Source organism: Capra hircus, chromosome 24 (assembly GCF_001704415.2).
Source record: "Capra hircus breed San Clemente chromosome 24, ASM170441v1, whole genome shotgun sequence".
In the NCBI taxonomy this organism is placed as follows: domain Eukaryota; kingdom Metazoa; phylum Chordata; class Mammalia; order Artiodactyla; family Bovidae; genus Capra; species Capra hircus.
The window spans coordinates 42793932-42812313 of record NC_030831.1 but is presented as its reverse complement, the minus strand read 5'-3'; the positions used below and the strand labels follow the sequence as shown (position 1 = coordinate 42812313).

The 18382-nt window shown below is 49.3% G+C and overlaps 1 protein-coding gene across 1 annotated transcript in view; it reads left to right on the top strand.

Moving 5' to 3' along the window:
• PIEZO2 (piezo type mechanosensitive ion channel component 2) overlaps positions 1109-18382 on the top strand; it is a 255503-nt gene continuing 238229 nt past the window's right edge. The window contains exon 1 of the mRNA XM_018039712.1: positions 1109-1958. Within this exon, the coding sequence (XP_017895201.1) occupies positions 1838-1958 (121 nt within the window). The 5' untranslated portion in view covers positions 1109-1837. The remainder of the gene's footprint in view (positions 1959-18382) is intronic.

The window sequence follows — 18382 nt, the reverse complement described above, 5'->3', positions numbered from 1 at the left end:
TAGAATACAAGGATGGTCTAAGTTTCGGTGTGTCTTTGCAAGATCTGACTGCATCAGGCTTCATAAAAAAGTGTTGGTTCACAGTGTATTTGTCTTTCTCAGGGAATTTGTGAAGCTATTTGGGCTCAAAATGCAAGCTTACTGTATCTCTAAAGGGAGACCTTGTTGGTTATCACAGAGAACTAAGATTTGTGTAAATTTCCATCAGCAGACTTTTCCATCATCAAACACCAGTTCAAGCCCAGAAGGCTGGTGGAAGTCAAAGTCTTGCCTCTCTGCCCTCCTGATGGAAATGCCAGTTTTGAAGGGTCCTCCCTATACGTCAGATCACCTGTTTCAGGTCTCCAGGGTCCCCTCAGTGACAAAACTGCTGGATAATTGAGAAAAGAGCATCTCCCAGCTAGAACCAGGTGTCTCTAGATCTTACCTAGAGAAAGAGAAAACAGGGATTATGAGTAGAGAAGAGAAACAGTATACTCTCTTCCCAGGGGCCACGACAAGCAACAAACCCGAGGCGAAAACAAGACGTCTCCAAAATCTACTAAGTGGGCGCGCATCTGATCCCTATGTCCACTCGCAGATTTCCCAATGACTCAATGAATTTGGAAAGACCCAGGATTTCCCAGAGCCCCGTCGAAGCTGAAACTTCTCGCTCCGTTCAGAATGCGCAGGCACACTGGTCTGGACGAATCCTTCTCTTCCTCCCAGTGCGTGCAGGTGGGCACGTGCGGACCTAGCACAGTGACAGTCGCGCCAACTTCTGCTCTCCTGTCGCCTGTGCACAATTCCTGGAGCCTTAAAGGACTCCCCGGGTGGGGGGTGAGCTCAGGGCCGCGCCCTGGGGAAAGGATGGTTCCTTCAGTCTGCCAAAGGACAGGACCCAGCGACGCTGAGGGTCCGGGGAGCGAGCGCGCCAAGCCCACCGCTCGCAGGCGGGGGCTTCCCTGCCCTGGGTCCCCGCACTCGGGCCCTGCGCCGGCCTCCAGCCGTCCAGGGGCGGGACCCCGCGCCGCCCCGAGCCGCCTCCCATTGGCCGGCGCGCACGCCCGTCCGCGAGAGCGGCTTCGAAAGTTTCATTGAAGGTGGAGAAGTGCGCGCCCGCCCGGAGCCGGGGCTGCGCCGCCAGGGCGAGGCTGCACCGCGCGGGGCGGGGGCGCGCTGGCCTCCGGGCGGCGTTCGTTTTTCATTTTATTCCTTTAAGTGGAGGCCGAGGAGGAGCGAGTGGAGGCTGCCCCCTCGCGCGCCCCTCTGCCGACCCGTTAGGGAGCCCCGAGCAATCGGGAATGGTTACGCGAGTCCGGCCGCCCGCGCCCCGCTGTCTCCGGCCCGAAGCCCGGGGGCGCAAAGGCTGAACCGAAGACTGCTGAGGGAGCCACCGCGGGGCCGCTCCGGGCCAGGGCCGCTCCGGGAGCTCAGGCCGAACGAGGGCCGCGTCGTCACCTCTATTCTGAGAAGACTCCACGGAGAAGGCTCCCCGCTGCCCGTGAGGGACATCTCAGGAGCCGCCAAAAGGACAGCACGCCCTCTTCTCCCCTTTTCTCGCCGCGCCGCCTCGCGGGACCCTCTCGAAGTGCCTGGTCCCCGGCTCCGGCCTCCGGCACCCGCTGCAGAAACCTCCGGCACCGGATCGGGGAGTCCACACTGGGTGGGCCGGCCGTGAGGGGTCGGGCGCCCGACGAGGGGGCTTCCTAGGGCCTGGTGAGCGGCGGCCGGGAGAGCAGAGAGGCGCGGCCAGGAAAGCGGAGAGCGCGCCCTCGGGGCGCACGGCGCCGCGGCTCTAGCCGAGGCGATGCCCGGGCGGCTGCGAGCCGCCGGCCGCAGGAGGCCCTAGGCGGGCATGGGCTTGGCACCCCAGTCCTGGAGACCCTTTGCTCGGACTCGCGGGACCGACGCGATGGCCTCGGAAGTGGTGTGCGGGCTTGTCTTCAGGCTGCTGCTCCCCATCTGCCTGGCAGTAGGTGAGTGTTTCCCTCTCTCCGAGGGTCCAGGGGAGGGGAGGGGGCGCCTGGGGAGGGGGCGGGCTTCAGAGCAAACCCAGATCACTAGCTCGCGTGCCCGAGACCCGGTTCGGGGAGTCAGCTCCGTGCTCTGGGTGCGGAAGCCCGGCACTTTCAATTCTCGCTCTGGGGCGCACGAACGGGGTCTGCATGATCAGGGTCTTAACCGTCTAGCTTCACAGTCCGGGCGGCCAGCTCGGCCAGTGCTGGAGACGGAGCTGAGTTTAGTAACACACAGAAATTTCTGTGGAGTGCCGAGCCGTGCACAATGGATGCGAATCCGCCTGAAAGGTAGTTGTAGACCCCTTCCCAGGTTTGTACAAGAGCACCCTCCCCCAGTCCCTGGACACAGGACGCTCGGGCGCATCCAGAGGGTTTCTATGCCACCTCTGCCCCGTCCCGTGTCCCAGCCCCTGGGGGGAAGAAGGAAAGGACTCGGGTCGCGCCGGGAAGCGGTGCCCTGAAGTTGCTGGCTTTACTCACACAAAAGCCTCTACAACAAAACTGCTGGACGCAGAGGCTGCGGAAACGGAGGCCCAGCTCCGCTCCTGCGCGGTCCAGACGGATCTGTAACTGCGCTGGGACTCCGAGGTTTAAGCGAGGACAGAGGGAGCCTCCCGGATTCCCAGGCAAGGATCTCACTGTTTTTATGCGGCCGGTAGGGCGTGAAAAGCCACCGGCCTTCAGGTCTAAAGACACCCGCGGGGCGCGAGCTTGGAGTGAGAGGGGCCCAGTTTCTCCTCTAGTAGAAGTGCCACACTGAACCCCGCCAAGGTGACTCTGGGCGCCTAGCCCTCACCTGTTCCCACTGGAGCTAGAAAAGAGGACATGTCTTAGCAAGTAGCAATTGCGTTTGCAAGGAGAGCTAGACCCATGCGGAAAAAGCCACCTTTGTCCATTTTGCCAGAGGTGGAGGGTCAAGGTCACACCTGTGCTAAATGCGGACGTAATCGGAAGGGGGCTTAGATGGGTTTCCTGAGGGCTGACCTCAGCTCCTGGGGGGATTATGTGGCCGAGTATTGACACACAAGAATCCTGCGCGGAAAACCGAGAAGGCTCGCGGAGAGGCGACAGGCCTGGTCCCTGGGCAGGAGGAGGGGCCAGTAAGGAGGCGGTCGCGGCCTCTTTGCCACTCGAGTTTCCTGGCAGGACCCTTCTGCGGGCATCTTTGTCCTTGACCATCGCTCTGCCGGCGAGGAGCGCGGCTCCCACGAAGCTCCTATGGGCGTCTGTCCCCTCCAGTTTACTTGAATTTGGGAAGGATAGAGCCTTTGGAAAATCGATCAGGGACACTGTGCGGCTGCTTCGCAGGTCGCGTCCTGTCCAGGGACCGCGTGTCTCTGCAGGGCCTGACACCGCGCCCGGCTTAAGCGGGGGCTTTCGGTGTGGGGCCGATTCGTGTAGTCAGTGAGGTGGGGAGTGGCTCTGCCCCATCCTGCGCGTCCCTCCGGCCCCACCTCCCTGCCCCCCCCCCGCCCCCGGCTCGGAGGGGTGGCAGCTCCTGGGGACTGCCGGTAGTTACCTGCGACGCACACCTAGCGGAGCGATAGGACAGCAGCGATTACCCGCTGATGGCCGGCGACCTCGCGCTGAACTTGGCAGCTGCAGAGCCCGCCGGCTTCCCCTGGAGGTCCGCGGCCTCTGGGGTGGGGTCGCGTCATTCCAACTCATCTTGGGGGTCTACACCGCAAAACCCTTCTGCAGGAGGGTTAGCTTTGCGCCCTCGAGGGCCAGGCACCGCGCACTTTCCAGCTTTGGAGCCCGAGGCTCTAGGCGAGAACCATAGGCTCCCCCGGGCGCTTGTAAGAGCGGGGACAACGGTCGTGCGGGTGGGATCCCGCCATCGTTCGGGGCTGCTTCGTACCTCCCCTGGCCTCCTCCCAGCGCCCCTGAGCCCCGCGATGCGGTCATCGCCGGGGGCGCACTGGGGCCCAGCCACGCTCGATAGGTGCGGGGACTCGCACGTGCGCCCCACGGGTCCCCGACCTTCCCGGCGGGAGAGCGGCATCCCGGAGCCGAGGACAACCGGGCCGCCCGCGGTCCAGCATCCTGGCTCTAGCCTCGCCGCCTTCCCTTTCCAGCCTAATCCTCAGGATTCCCTCCGCCTTCCGGGAGCAGGGAGGGGAACCCGGGGTGTGCGAGTGTGTGTGTGTGTGTGTGTGCGAGTGTGTGTGTGGTGTGTGTGTGTGTGTGTGTGTGTGGCTGCGCACCTGGGGCGTGCGAGTGTGACTGTGTGTGGGGGAGGGCTGCTTGCACTAAGTGGGGCCTTAGGTTATCTCTCGTTGCTCCCGGTCCCCCGGGGAGGAAGGGGAAGGACTGGGACCTCGGACCTCAGACTTCCGCCCCACCCCCTAACCCGCCCCACCGCCTGGATGAGAGCAGAGCTCCAGGGAGGACCAGAGCTCTGACTCCCGCCACTGACCCCTCACCGCTTGGTGAGGAAAGACAACCCACTTCCGACGGCTGGTGCGCGCCTTCTAGTCTTTGTACTTTAACTGCAGGACGCGAGGCTGCTCGGTGGGTGTTGCTTGATGTAGGCATTCAATTCTCTTCTACAGGAAGTGGATGTTTTCAAGGTTATTGGAGGGTTTTCAGGCTCCCCGGCTCCCAGGGTGCTACTAAATCAAATATTCAGATTTCCCTAATATCCTGGACATGGAGAGTGCAGTGATCCGCTTGCCATTAGAATCGATTTTTACGTTTTAGTCGTCTATTTTTGTAACTGGTGGAGGCAGTCTTCAAAGCCAAGCCTTTGCAGAAGCTCAGGCCTTTGTCTTTTATCCACCCCTCCACCATCCATGTTGAAATGTTTCTGCAGATGGATGTCCACCTCTCTTCCCCTAATGATGGTTGCTAAACATTAACTACCATTGTGCTTAATCTTATGTTTTAAGAGTTCTTTCTTGTCCTGTAAAAGAAATTTACAGAGAAACAATAAGTGAAGTCAGTCCTCTTTCAAGCCGGCGTTAGGCGGCTCTTGAGTGTTTAAAGCAGAACAAAACCATAACGTAGCATAATGTAATATAATACAGTATGATGTAATATGTTGTTTAGCATCCAAAGTAGACATCCAGTGACAGGTTTTCCTACATCAATAGTAAATGAACATTTTGAAGATCTCCAAAACTGTCTGTGACTGCTTGAGTAGCCACTCTGATTATTTTTCCTCAAACTATACACAAAGGAGAACCTAGATAAACCCTTCCATTATATTATGCAAGCTTTAATAATTATAATAATATCTGGTCACCATTGAGCACTTTAGAAATATTTTTATGTTTATTATCTTTTAGCCTGACTCCACCATCCTGCTCAACTCTAAGTATGGTTGAGTCCATTCCAGGGCTGGGAGCTGGTTGGCATGCTGCTGACCACTCGTTCCATCTTGCCTGCTGTTGCCTGGAGTCTCCTCATGTCTTTCCTGGAAGAGCTGACTTAACGTTATTTTTTGGGGAGAGGAGAGCCTAGCTTGGAAAGAATGGATTGGCCCAGGAGGGGCAGAGCCACAGGGCACCATGAACTTATGATGCCCCTAAACGAAGTGACCAGAGCCACATGGGAGACTGTTAGTTACAAAAAGAACCAGCCAACCAGTTAGCACTCTGTGGGCAAGTCCCACTTGAATAATCTCATAAATCCAGCGAGAATCTCCAAAATTCCCTTTAAAGATATTTGGCTTAAAGTGAGCAAAACCATGGAGTCACTTTTGGAATATGCATGCATGTGGCCGTATCTGAATATAATTTCCTCTCTATTGCGCAATATATTTCCCCTGCAGCATGTGTCGTTTTGCAGCCACATTTACACATACTCCAAGAATTACCAGTGAAGCCTGAGCAAGGTCTCCCCCTTGTCTCTACTGTAGCTCTTAGAGGAGGAGGTCTCAGCTGATGAAGCGAGCTGTGGCAGTTTGAAATTGCTTTCTTTTTCTGTCACACCTTCTGAAGCTTAGACAGGTAGATACTATTTATTACTTTCAGCAAGGACAAGAGTGCCAGTGAAAAGGATCAGGAATGTATAGCTTAAACCTAAAATAAAATATTTCATAAACATAGGCAGGCAAGAGGATTTTGTTAGTCGGGCAGTGAAAGCTGGAGCCATGTGACCACCCCATAGATTGTCACTGGTCTGTCCCTCTATAGGCCATGTGTGCCTTGCTCATCATCAGAGATAATTTTGGGGAGAGGGTTTGGTGACTTCACAAGTTTAGAGACCTCCATTCAGATTGCCCTAATCTCACCTCTGATCACAGAGCTGGTTCGGCCTGATCACAGAGCTGGTTCGGCCTGTTTGTTTTTGTCTTCTCTCTGCATATTGGAGATGTTAACACTTCCTTCCTTGGTTAGTTGTGAGAGAGTGTGCCCTGCACATCTTGGGTAATGCCTGACACACTGCAGGTGCTCCTAGAGGGAGGGATCCTGGCTGCCTTTGGGAGGAGAGTGGCAGGAAGGCGTGAGGGAGGTCCAGGCAGAAGTTAACAGACGAGCAGGTGGCGACATGAGTCACAGGAGCCCGGGCTGTGTAGATAGGATTTGTATGAAAACAGTTTGGTACCGAAATCTAGAGCCAGACTATTCCATTGAAAGTTGGTTTGTGTGTGGCAGGAGGATTTCTAATAATCAGGACTTTTCTGCCAGTTTGTTTAGTAGTTTGTATATCTGCATCACATTCTGATTAAATAATAGATTCTCCCTAGAACTGTACTGACAGTTTACTTTTGTCTTCCTGATGCTGTACCATCATTTTCATAGCCTTTAATGTGATCTTATTTTTTTCCTTTATTTGTGTTTACATGGCCTTTTCCCTTTTAGATCCCGTGCTACTACAAGTTAGTTGTTCATGAAGTTGCATAGTAACAGCATGTATATCACATTATAATTTTTCCATAAATGTCCAGAACTTAGAATAGTATAAGTGTAGCCAGATATTTAATGAGTGCTTGATTAAAGAAACATATGATGATATGATGCATAGAATGTAAAACTAACTTTTGTAAGATTTGCAGGTATAAACAGTTGTTTTGAGGATGAGGAATCAGGTCAACAAACTAAAGCAAATATCTGATTGAATGGAGGCTAGACACAAGGTTGAACTGGAAAACACTTAAAAAATATTTGGCTGTAAGAGATAAACCTAGAGGAAGCTTGTCATTTTCACCAGCCCCTCACATGGCCTTTTAGACCCACTCAGACATGGCAGGATCAAGAAAATGAGAAGACCACATGCTAAGTGTCTGTGTAAAGAGTGTATCAGACATACAGTTTGAGCAATTTCATAATTTTTGAACTGTCCAATAATTATCTAATGGGAATTTAGGAATTATACAAATATGCATTTTCCTATTTATTGGTAGATTAAAACAACTAAGTATACTAGCAATTTTAAAATGTTTTTCCAGGCTCCTGAAGAATATACAGATTTTTATCTGCCTTCTTTCATTGTGTGGGATGGTGCTAGTTCCTGATTCATAAGCTATTGTTGGATTCTTCTTTTCCGCTTTGCTGGTGGTCATACTTTTGCATTAAACTAGAATATTATAGGGCTTCCCTTTGCCAGCTCAGGTGGCAAAGAATCTGCCTGCAGTGCAAGAGACCCTGGTTTGATTCCTGGGTTGGGAAGATCCCCTGGAGAAAGGATAGGCTACCCACTCCAGTATTCTTGGGCATTCCTGGTGGCTCAGACAGTTAAAAAAAAAAAAAAATCCACTTGCAATACGGGAGACCTGGGTTCGATCCTTGGATTGGGAAGATCCCCTGGAGGAGGGCATGACAACCCACTCCAGTATTCCTGCCTGGAGAATCCCATGGACAGAGGAGCCTGGCAGGCTACAGTCCATGGGGTCACAAAGAGTTGAACAAGACTGAGAGACTACATACAGCCCAACAGGATGAGGGGATATTCAACTTCTTTTTATATGAGTTTCAAGTTTTCCACACTTTTCATTGAAAAGAACAAAGCTGTGTATCCATGTGGTTAGTCCTGGTTTTCTGTGGCGATTTCACCAGTCATGGGGGACTAGGGATGGTGGTGGACGTTATGCTGAGCCTCCACTGCTCTCACAGGGAGTTATTCACTCTGTGACCAAACTCAGAGGATTCTGCCCCTTTGAATTGCCCCTTCCCTACCCTTAGACTTGACTCCATCATTGCCAGGCCTCCCGTCCTTGCCCTGCAGACACCTCCTGTGTGCTCAGCACAAGCCTTCCTACTCTGCTGACCCTGCACATTTTTGGTGAGACACTGGGTACCACTGCCCCAAACTGAAGTTCTGTCCAGATCACACGTCGCGTCCACAGATGTCCACCTACGTTTGTCTTTGCCCTTTCACCCTAGTTTCCAGAAGCATTGCCTGTGTTCACACCCTGTGTGTCCTGCAGTGCCAGGGAGCCTCAAGTCTCTGTCTTGGCCTCTTGGGCTATGTCCATCCTTCCTGTGTGCTGAGCCACGTGCCTTGCACTGTTGGAAGCCTTCCACCCACTCCCACAGTCTACTCTGTGGTCCAGAGACCTTGAGCTTTCCTCCTGTCCATCACAGTCCAACCTCAGTGCAGCAATCAGCCAAAGCCCTATGGCCACGCCCACCTCCCAACCAGGCGTGGCCTCGACCCAGCAGGTGCGCAGACCTGGCTTGAAGCCAGGAGATGCTTTCTTTAGGTGACAGATGGCCCTTTCAGTCCATTCTAAGCACAGACACGTCCACTTGTCAATGTAGGTTAGCAGGGTATTGAGGCTGAAATGAATGAACTTTCTTCGCCTCACACAACTGTCGGGATGCAGTGCGCACGCTCTCTGTGCTCCGGGAGGTGGTCCAGGACAGCGGTCCGCGCTCTGCTCTGCCGCAGGAGTTGCATCCTTTCCCGGGGTTCAAGTTACTGGTCACACGTCCACGTCCAGCTTGAGGACGGAAGGAGGACGCACAGGAGGGACCCCTTTCCCACCCTCCCAGGACACAGCCTGGCGGTCACGTGATTCACTGCTGTTCACATCCCAGTAGCCTGACCCTGATAACGTCATTCACCTCTGCTCGGGAGCCTGGGGAGTGTCATCTTCGTTTGGGCTGGTGTGAGCTCAGCTGAGGATCGGGGAAGGGGCTTCTGCCACAGGGTTGAGAAGGAGAGACGGGGAATATATGTCCAGATGTCGGTCTCTGCCTTCTGTGGGGAGGGTGGCTTAGGTGCCTGCAGACCTGCGGATCTATCTTCTCAGAACTCGCCCTCGGCTTCTAGGCTGGAGTTCCAGCAGCTCCCACATGTGAGGGGCAGACTGTGACCCAGAGGAGACTCTCTAACCTCCAAAGGGGCGGCCGGAGCTCTCCAGTTTATACAGACAGGAGCCTGAGGAACCTGTGTGGGAGTGTCTGGGAGTGAGGGGTTAAGGAGGGGGAAACACAGAGCTGGCTCTGGCCCAGCTGTTGGTTGTGGAGCCTCCAAGTGGTGTTTCTGGATTCTGGACGCCAGGAAAACTCAAGGAGCTGCTCCCTGCAGAGACGCCCACCTCTAGGAGGGGCTCCTGTACTTATGCTCTCTTCCCACCACGTTTGTGTGAGCCAAAAGTTCCTTCATCTAAAGTGTAGATATTTGTGGAAAAATAAGACAACAGTTTCTCATCCTTGTGTTTATGTGATTTGTTCAATCAGCTTGTTACACTCCTGTCACCCAGCTGGAGTGGGATGGCCATTTTGGGTGAATGGGACAATGTGGCGTATGGACACTGGGTGAGATGTCATGGCTACTTTTAGGGGACCAGAATGCCCCTGGGCACTTGGAAGTTCACCACGAAGAGCTCTGGTGCCAAAAGACACACATCTTCACAGGGCTAGCTCCTTACACAGGAAAGAACACAGAAGTTCTTTCTCTTCCTTCATCTCTTATTTGTAGTGGATGGTGTTTGATGTCTAAGGGGAAATGCCCAGGTTGTAAAGTCTGAATGTTTTAGATACCAATCTTGGCCTGTCATACTAGCTGTGTGACATTGATCAAAATGCTTAACCTCTCTGTTCTTCAGTGATTTCCCTTGTAAATCAAGTTGTTAGTCATAGTACCTAGCTCAGAGCATTGCTGACAGTACTTGTGAAGCTCTTGGTGCAATGCCTAGCCTGTGGTAAATATCTAATAAAAAGTGGGTCTCCTTGTCAGGTGTAGGCTCAGAATTTAGGCATTATTATTGTCTGAGGTGAGTCTGAGGACCTACTCCTTAAATTGCAGTTGCAATCAACCTCCAAGGAAGCTACAGAAGAAGGCCTGATTGAAGGAATGTCTGGGTGCCCCTCAAGTCAGATAGGCTGGGGGTCCTCTGGGCCATTGCTTGTTTTTGCCTTGGAAACAAGGGGACATCTGCTCACCTTTAGTCCTTCTTCCTAGGCAGGCTGAGCCATCACCTCTGTGTTCCCCTGCCACTTGGCTTTATATAATCACAGACTTATGTAGAGTTACATGATGTCTGTCTTCCCTTCTAAGTGTCTGCAAGTTCCAGTATCCTGTGTGATCTTTCATGCCATCCCCAGAACTAAACCTACTACCTAACACACAGTAGATAGTAAACAGGTATTTGTAGGTTTTTGAACTGCAAAGATGTGTCCCAACATTGCCCTTCAGCTGCCTGGCCAGGGCTGTGGCCCACAGTGAACACGGAAGAAATAATGCCGATTGATTGACGAACGAATTCACGGGTTAAATTTTTTCCCTTGAATATCTCAGAAGTCTGAAAAAAAGTTTAGTCTAGCATCTTACAGCTCTGGGTTTTTACATCTTTGAATGTAAAATTCATGATGGTCTGATCTGAATGCTCTGCAACTTGCCTAAATGTGAATTTCCTCCGTAGGACAATTAATACCTTTTACTTGCTTTGCAGTGAATAGAGAAAGAAAAACCCACTTGAGATGGTAGAGCTTGCCCGGAGCCTCATCCTTGAAGTGCATATTATTTTTTAAGATGTTTTTAGCTCTCCTGGAACCACATGAATTGATCTGTTTTCCGTTGTGGTTGAATCCCCCAAGTCAGCAATTTTGGCCACAGGTGCAGGAGAGGAGGATGGATGGAGGACCTTAGCAAGCTGAGAAGTTGGAAGCAGAGTGCCCTGGGAACAGGTTATAGATCTGAGCTAACCCAAGTCCTGTCTCCTCCTGGTGCCCCAGGACAATGCCCACCTGCAGGCAGGTGCCGCTCCGGCATCTCAGTGGGAGCACACTGCCATGCTTGGGGATCTGCACAGCATGTGTTTTGGGAAGTGGCCTGGTCTGAAGGTCCAAAGACCAAGTCTCCATCCTGTTCATAAGGAGCTATGGGCCTTTGCCAAGTCATGGAAACACTCTTCCTTAATTACACTCTCTAGAAATGAGGTGCTCCAGGCTAAGGAATATTTTTCTGATTCTCCAGTAATATTTCTACACACACTTTCTTTCAATATTAGAAAGGATGACTAGAAAACCATACCTTTTAGTCAACACATTGGAATTGTTGTTGTTCAGTCACTTAGTCATGTGCAACTCTTTGCGACTCTGTGGACTGCACCATGCCAGGCTCTCATCCTTCACTATCACCGCAGACGCTTTAACCTCTGAGCCACTAGGGAAGCCCCACTATCACTGCAGTTTGCTCAAACTCCTGTCCATTGAGTCAGTGATGCTATCTAACCATCTCATCCTCTGTCGCCCCCTTCTCCTTTTGCCTTCAATCTTTCCCAGCATCAGGGTCTTTTCCAGTGAGTCAGCTCTTCAAATCAAGTGACCAAGTTATTGGAGCTTGAGCTGCAACATCAGTCCTTCCAATGAATATTCAGGGTTGATTTCCTTTAGAATTGACTGGTTGATCTTCTGTCAGTCCAAGGCACTCTGAAGAGTCATCTATCAGCAATTCCAAATAAGAATATGGATCAAACCTGGCCTCCAAACCTATATTTTGATTACCAAAACCAGTATGACTTTATGAAGTATCAACTTGTTAATAATTTCAGGTCATGGTTGATTTTTCATTGCTTTCACATTCATACAGTTGTTTATTTGCTGTTAGAAACTCAGTGATGAATAGTTTCATATCTTTTAAGCTAAGGGAAGGAAAGCTGTTTTAACACAGTCACCTGTTCCATTTACTCCCCAGAGTGATCTGGAGCTGGCAGGACAGGGGGCAGCCTCAGTGTGTCTGTGATGGAGAACTGGGTCCAGTAATACTCGGGTTTAAATGCTGCGCTGATGTCGAGAACCACATTCTTGTCCTCGGCTCACTTTGTGCCTCTGCTACCTTCATATTTCATCATTAATGTAACCCACAGAGGCCAAATTAGCTTTTAGCAGAGAAAGTTGCAAACATAGTTCTTTAAAACATAAGTAGGCAAAGACAGTTATCAGTTGATGATTTTTAAATTAAGCCATGATAGGTTGATTTTCTTTTTTAAAACTTTTAAATTTTGCACTGGGATGTAGCTGATTAACAGTGTTGTGATGGTCTCAGGTGAATGGCAAAGGGACTCAGCCATATGTATGCACGTATCCATTCTCCCTCAGATTCCCCTCCCATCCAGGCTGCCACATAATAATTTTTTAGATAGACGTTTAGAAGTTGATCAAAGAATATGCACATTTTATTCTATTTGCTATACATTGCTGAATTACTTTTGAAGAGGGGGTTTGTCAGTTGTGGCTCATAATAACTTGATTTTGTTTGTAATCAGATGCTAATATTTGCTCTATTGCTCCCCCACCCACCCAAAGAACTATTCTTTTCATCTTTTCTGGTTTGTTATAAATCAGACTGTTCAGGCTTCCCCCTCACTCCCTTTAGAGGTTCTCAAGGCAGAAGAGCAGTTATATAACTATGTGACATGATGCCAGCTTCCCCAAGGATAGGTTTATTTGCGTTGTTTGTTGTCAAGGTGAAGAATTAAGCATCCTCCTGTAGACTAGCATTTGTGGCTCTTGTCTTGGGTCCCACCCCGCCGGTAATGATATCTAAGATGTTTACTTGAACTGCAGATTTTTCCTGAAGAGTTGGGTGCTTGAGTCTCTTCTTCATGTAACTAACCCCACCTGACTCATTCTTTATGTTAAAGACTCACGTGAAACAGCGTACCCAGTCTGAAGCTGTGTAAGTGATTCATCCTTAAGAAACAATCTTGCAATAAAATAAGGGAATATGCAGAGTACATCATGAGAAACGCTGGACTGGAAGAAACACAAGCTGGAATCAAGATTGCCAGCAGAAATATCAATCACCTCAGATATGCAGATGACACCACCCTTATGGCAGAAAGTGAAGAGGAACTCAAAAGCCTCTTGATGAAAGTGAAAGAGGAGAGTGAAAAAGTTGGCTTAAAGCTCAACATTCAGAAAACGAAGATCATGGCATCCAGTCACATCACTTCATGGGAAATAGATGGGGAAACAGTGGAAACAGTGTCAGACTTTATTTTTTTGGGCTCCAAAATCACTGCAGATGGTGACTGCAGCCATGAAATTAAAAGATGCTTACTCCTTGGAAGAAAAGGTATGACCAACCTAGATAGCATATTCAAAAGCAGAGACATTACTTTGCCGACTAAGGTCCGTCTAGTCAAGGCTATGGTTTTTCCAGTGGTCATGTATAGATGTGAGAGTTGGACTGTGAAGAAGGCTGAACGCCGAAGAATTGATGCTTTTGAACTGTGGTGTTGGAGAAGACTCTTGAGAGTCCCTTGGACTGCAAGGAGATCCAACCAGTCCATTCTGAAGGAGATCAACCCTGGGATTTCTTTGGAAGGAATGATGCTAAAGCTGAAACTCCAGTACTTTGGCCACCTCATGTGAAGAGTTGACTCATTGGAAAAGACTCTGATGCTGGGAGAGATTGAGGGCAGGAGGAGAAGGGGATGACAGAGGATGAGATGGCTGGATGGCATCACGGACTCGATGGACGTGAGTCTGAGTGAACTCCGGGAGTTGGTGATGGACAGGGAGGCCTGGCATGCTGCGATTCGTGGGGTCACAAAGAGTCGGACACGGCTGAGTGACTGAACTGAACTGAACTGAAGGCATCTTTCATGCCTCTCAGTCTGCTTCTTGATGGTATTTTTTTTTTCTTTTTACATTATTTCGTTTATGAAACTTTCCACCATTGTCTGGCCTTTGAACGAGTTCCAAAGGTTGGGTGCAATTGATCGAGTCTTACTATTTTTTTCTGATGTTCTAATGCTGTTTGGAAGAGTTTATTCCCATTGGAGGCCAGCTGAAGACGAATGATGCTCCCACATCTTGGGGTTCTCACTTTAGGTACCTCCATTGTGCCGTCAAATGAAAAGGGAACAGGTGTGAAAGAGGACAAGCCTTGGACAGTGCCTGCCTCCAGAACCCATAGAGGGTGGTTGAGAGTAGTTAAGATTGTGCTCTGGGGACCAGAGTGGTTGGGGTCACCTGTGGCTGGGTGACATGGGGAAGCCTTGTGTCAAGTGTGCCCATTTGCAGTGATCACACTGCCCAGAGAAATAATTCACACAAGTAAAAGGAGCAGAGGATGGGGTTAGGTAAAAAAAAATGTCAGCTGGGTGAAATGTGTCAAGAAGTTTATGGGGATTGAAGGAAATATAAAAATTGCTACATGTATGCTGACAATGTAAACTTTCAGCCTTGCAGCTAGGAAATAAAAAGAACGCTTAGTGCTCTAAGTCAAAGGAGGCGAAGCTGAGAAGCTGCTCTCTGAAGGCCTTTGAATGCAGGCTCTGTATCCCTTGGCGGTGGAGTATAGGGTTGAGCATGGCTCGCCTGGTGGCATTCAGCCTCTTGGAAGCAGAGGCACTGACTTCACGTCCCTCTTGGACCTGGTGGTGCTCTTCCTTGTGAAGACCAACACTTGAAGAAGAAGACCATTGATCCCACAAGCTCTTCCCACCCAAACTTTTCGAAACATTAGTTGGATCTTTCAAGTAGATGCCATGTTTGGATCCCATAGACCAATAAATATTCAAAGGCTAATGTTCTGTCTCAACTAGAAAGACTTGATTCTTAGACTTTGGAAACAGTTTTAGGACCTAGCGATGTAGGTGATGAGTGACATGTTGGGAAAGCATTGTAAACAAAACTTGTATTGTTGGAGGATTCCCAAGGACTCAAATGTGTGCTCACCAGCCAGTCAGACAAATCCTGTGTTTTGCCTTCACAGATCGTGCTGTGAGCCCTGTAGACTGAAGGAATGCTTTATGGTCCCTTAGATGGTAATGCCAGCTTTTTCCTAAAGTGCTTAATACAATCATGACTCATCTAACTTCAACCAGGCTGAGCCTTTAGGTCCCCTTAGCTGATCAGCATCTGTCTCCTCTTGAATTCTGAAGGTTTTCCCATCTGAAGATCTCCTTATGATTTGACCAGATCTCCTTCCACGTTAGGTATTGTGTTCTGCTTCCACACAGAAAATAATTTCTGACTCAGTACCACGGGGTTGGAAAAGAAGTCTGCAAGTTTTATTCATTCACACCCAAGGAAGAAATCAGCCAAGTGTTATGGAAGTGTGTTTTCACGCCTTCTGGAAGCCACCTTCTGGAAGTTTTTCTATAGAGCTTCCTCCAGTGTCTCTGGGGCTCAGAGGAACTTGGCCCTCATGGGAGCCCTCACACCCCTAGAAGTTTCTAGAATCACATACCACCAAACAGGACATGGCCTGATATTGAAGGCATCATCGTACTCTGGGCATTAGTCATTTTTCACTTTCATAATTCTTTTAAAATCTGTTATAATAAATGTTGGAAGATGGCAATGATTACAGACAGCGACTGTATTTTTATAGGGTATTAAATAAACATTTATTCTGTTTATTTTTCAGTTCTGTAGACTTTCTTCCTTAGAGCAGTTCTAGATCTACAGCAGAGTTGAGCGAGATTTCCCACGTTTTCCTGCTCCCCCATGAGCAGCCTCTGGCTCTGAGGAGTATGATGTTGCCGTTGCTAGGTCTACATTGACACGTCATTAGGTCTGTTTTAAGAAACTGGAAAATAACATATTAATTGTTATTAAATGACTGCCTATTGGTTTTCTAGATAAATTATGCATATTTCACCCAAGGGAGCTCATTTAATCAAGTCTTTGTAAAATTGTTGAGAAAATATATCTCCTGAGACCACATAAATTTAGATAGACTTACCCTCTCCAACTATAAAAGTTCAGCATAAAAATGTCTTTTCATTGGGCAGAGTGTTTTTAGGTCTAAAATATGACTTGGCTTTCAACTTGGTGGTGGATAATCTGAAGAGCTGGGGTTGCCATGATGCAAGAGGTTCAGTTTATTTTCTCAGTTTTGTAAGCAAAACGTTTGAGTTGTCTGTCACTTACCAGGATTCAATAAAACTTGTCTTAGTTAATTTGAAACAATGTTCTGATATATTTTTGTGCCACGTATTTAGAAAGATTAAGTTTTCTGAAATACATTTTAACCATGTGTTAAATATTTCCAGTTCTTCTATGAAAATTCATTTTAATAGTGAGTTTTAGAATAAAGCCATTTTACTCCCAATTTAACTTAGTTTTTTCAATATCAATAGGCCATTTAGTCATTTCATTTTTTTCTTTTGGAATTTGTGAGGAATAATTAAACGCTTTAATCAGATACTGAGCCTTCATTCAACACATGAAGTCAACTTGATAGCATTTCATATTGCATGGTTGGGTAACTGCAGATTTACTAAAATGCTTTTTTCTTTCCAGAGTGTTGCTATAGCATGTTTTTCCAATTCCAGATGGCTTCAGCAGCACAACATATTTCTGTCTTGATGTGTTTTTTTTTTTCTCTCAACAGTGTCCCCTTTGCATAATGCTTTATGTACATTGGATCTTGTAGCATCTTCTTTCTGATTTCTAGCCTTTGTTGTTTCTAATGTTGCAAGTGTGCTTATAGAGGCTCCTTTGAATCCTTTTGGGAGGAAGGCAAGGCGCATCTAAACAAACAATAAAAAGACAAGATCAGGTAAGCTGGGGAGCTCTGTACCTGAAGGTCAAGGGTGGAGCCCTGGGGCTGGAGAAATCAGAGATGGAGCCTTGCTTCCCTTGGCGTCTGGGAGGGTTCAGGGTGAAAAGGAAGGCAGGCCCAGGGACCTTCATCCTGGAGTTGACTCCGTGGTTACTTCTTGGAAAGACCCTCTGGGGTTTGTTTTCTGCCTATTCCTTCTGAATGAAACCAGTTCCTTGCCCCTGAGGACCAAAATCATGATTCAGTCCCGAGTGATCCACAGACTAGCAACAGAATGAGACAGAGGTACGCAGAGCAGAGCAGGGGCTGGGGAGATGCTCCTGAAAGGATGGGCTGGGTACCACCTGACCTGAAGCTGTCCCCTCTTTGAGGATCTCTGACTGTGACCTGCACAGAGAGAGGGGAGGTCACTTAGGAACAGGTGGCATTCTGAGGGATGCTGAACCGTGTATCCGTGTTTCTCACAAGGGCTTCTGGCCTTGGACTTGGGTGTCTGTGGCTTGAGTGATCCCTCATGAGACTGCATGTTCTCTGATAGCTTTAGGAAGATCCTCGGCACATGACTCTGGGTAACTGCAAAGAGACCTGTAGTAACACAACTAGGGTTGCATATGAACTTGGAAAGTAGATTGAGAGGAGATTTGGGGACCTTGAGTGCAGGTGGAGGGGTTTAGACTTCGTGTGTGTGGGAAGCATCATGTTAGTGATAGAATCTCCTTCAACCCAAACATCTTCAGGTGGTATTTTAAGGCTGTGATGCAACCAGACATGTGCGATGACTCCTTCTACGCTTTTGGAAGAAGCTTATCAACCTGGATGGTGTCTGGTTACTCAGCGCATCTCTGACATGCATGTAGGTGTCTCCATGGTACCTGCACAAGATTGTCAAGGACTTGGCTTTGCTGGAGTTGTTGAACCACACGAATACTCCACAGGAGCCCCGGGAGTGGTGTGATATGTACCGAAAGAGAACGAGGCTGAGAAATTCTGCCTGAGGGCCTAGCAGTCGGGAACGGCAAGGATGGCAGGACACCACCCAGACACCACCTGGGTTCTGTCCACCTTGGGCCTCAGGAGGGAGTGAGTGGCTGGGCGGACCTGCCCCACTACACACTACGCTTAAGGAGCTAACCTGTTGGCTAATATTTGAGTAGTTTCCTTAGTGAAATACAAAACCCAGTTTGGATTTCAACAAGGAGAGACTTTATCCCAAGGACCATGGGAGAAGGGCGGATGCTCTGGCTCTAAGACCCACCAGCATCTCAGAGGTTGGGAAGATAGAGCTTCACTTTCATGGGGTGAGGGGAGGGGTAAACAAGTAACGGGGGTGCAGGGCTTAACAGGACAGCCCAGTGGTTTTCCTTGAGGGCAGTCTGCTCTCTAGAGCCCCTTGGGGAGGACTGTCCCACTCCCCGTGTCAGGTCCTGGGCCCCATGGAGGGCAGTGTCTGACTACAGTTTGGTTAA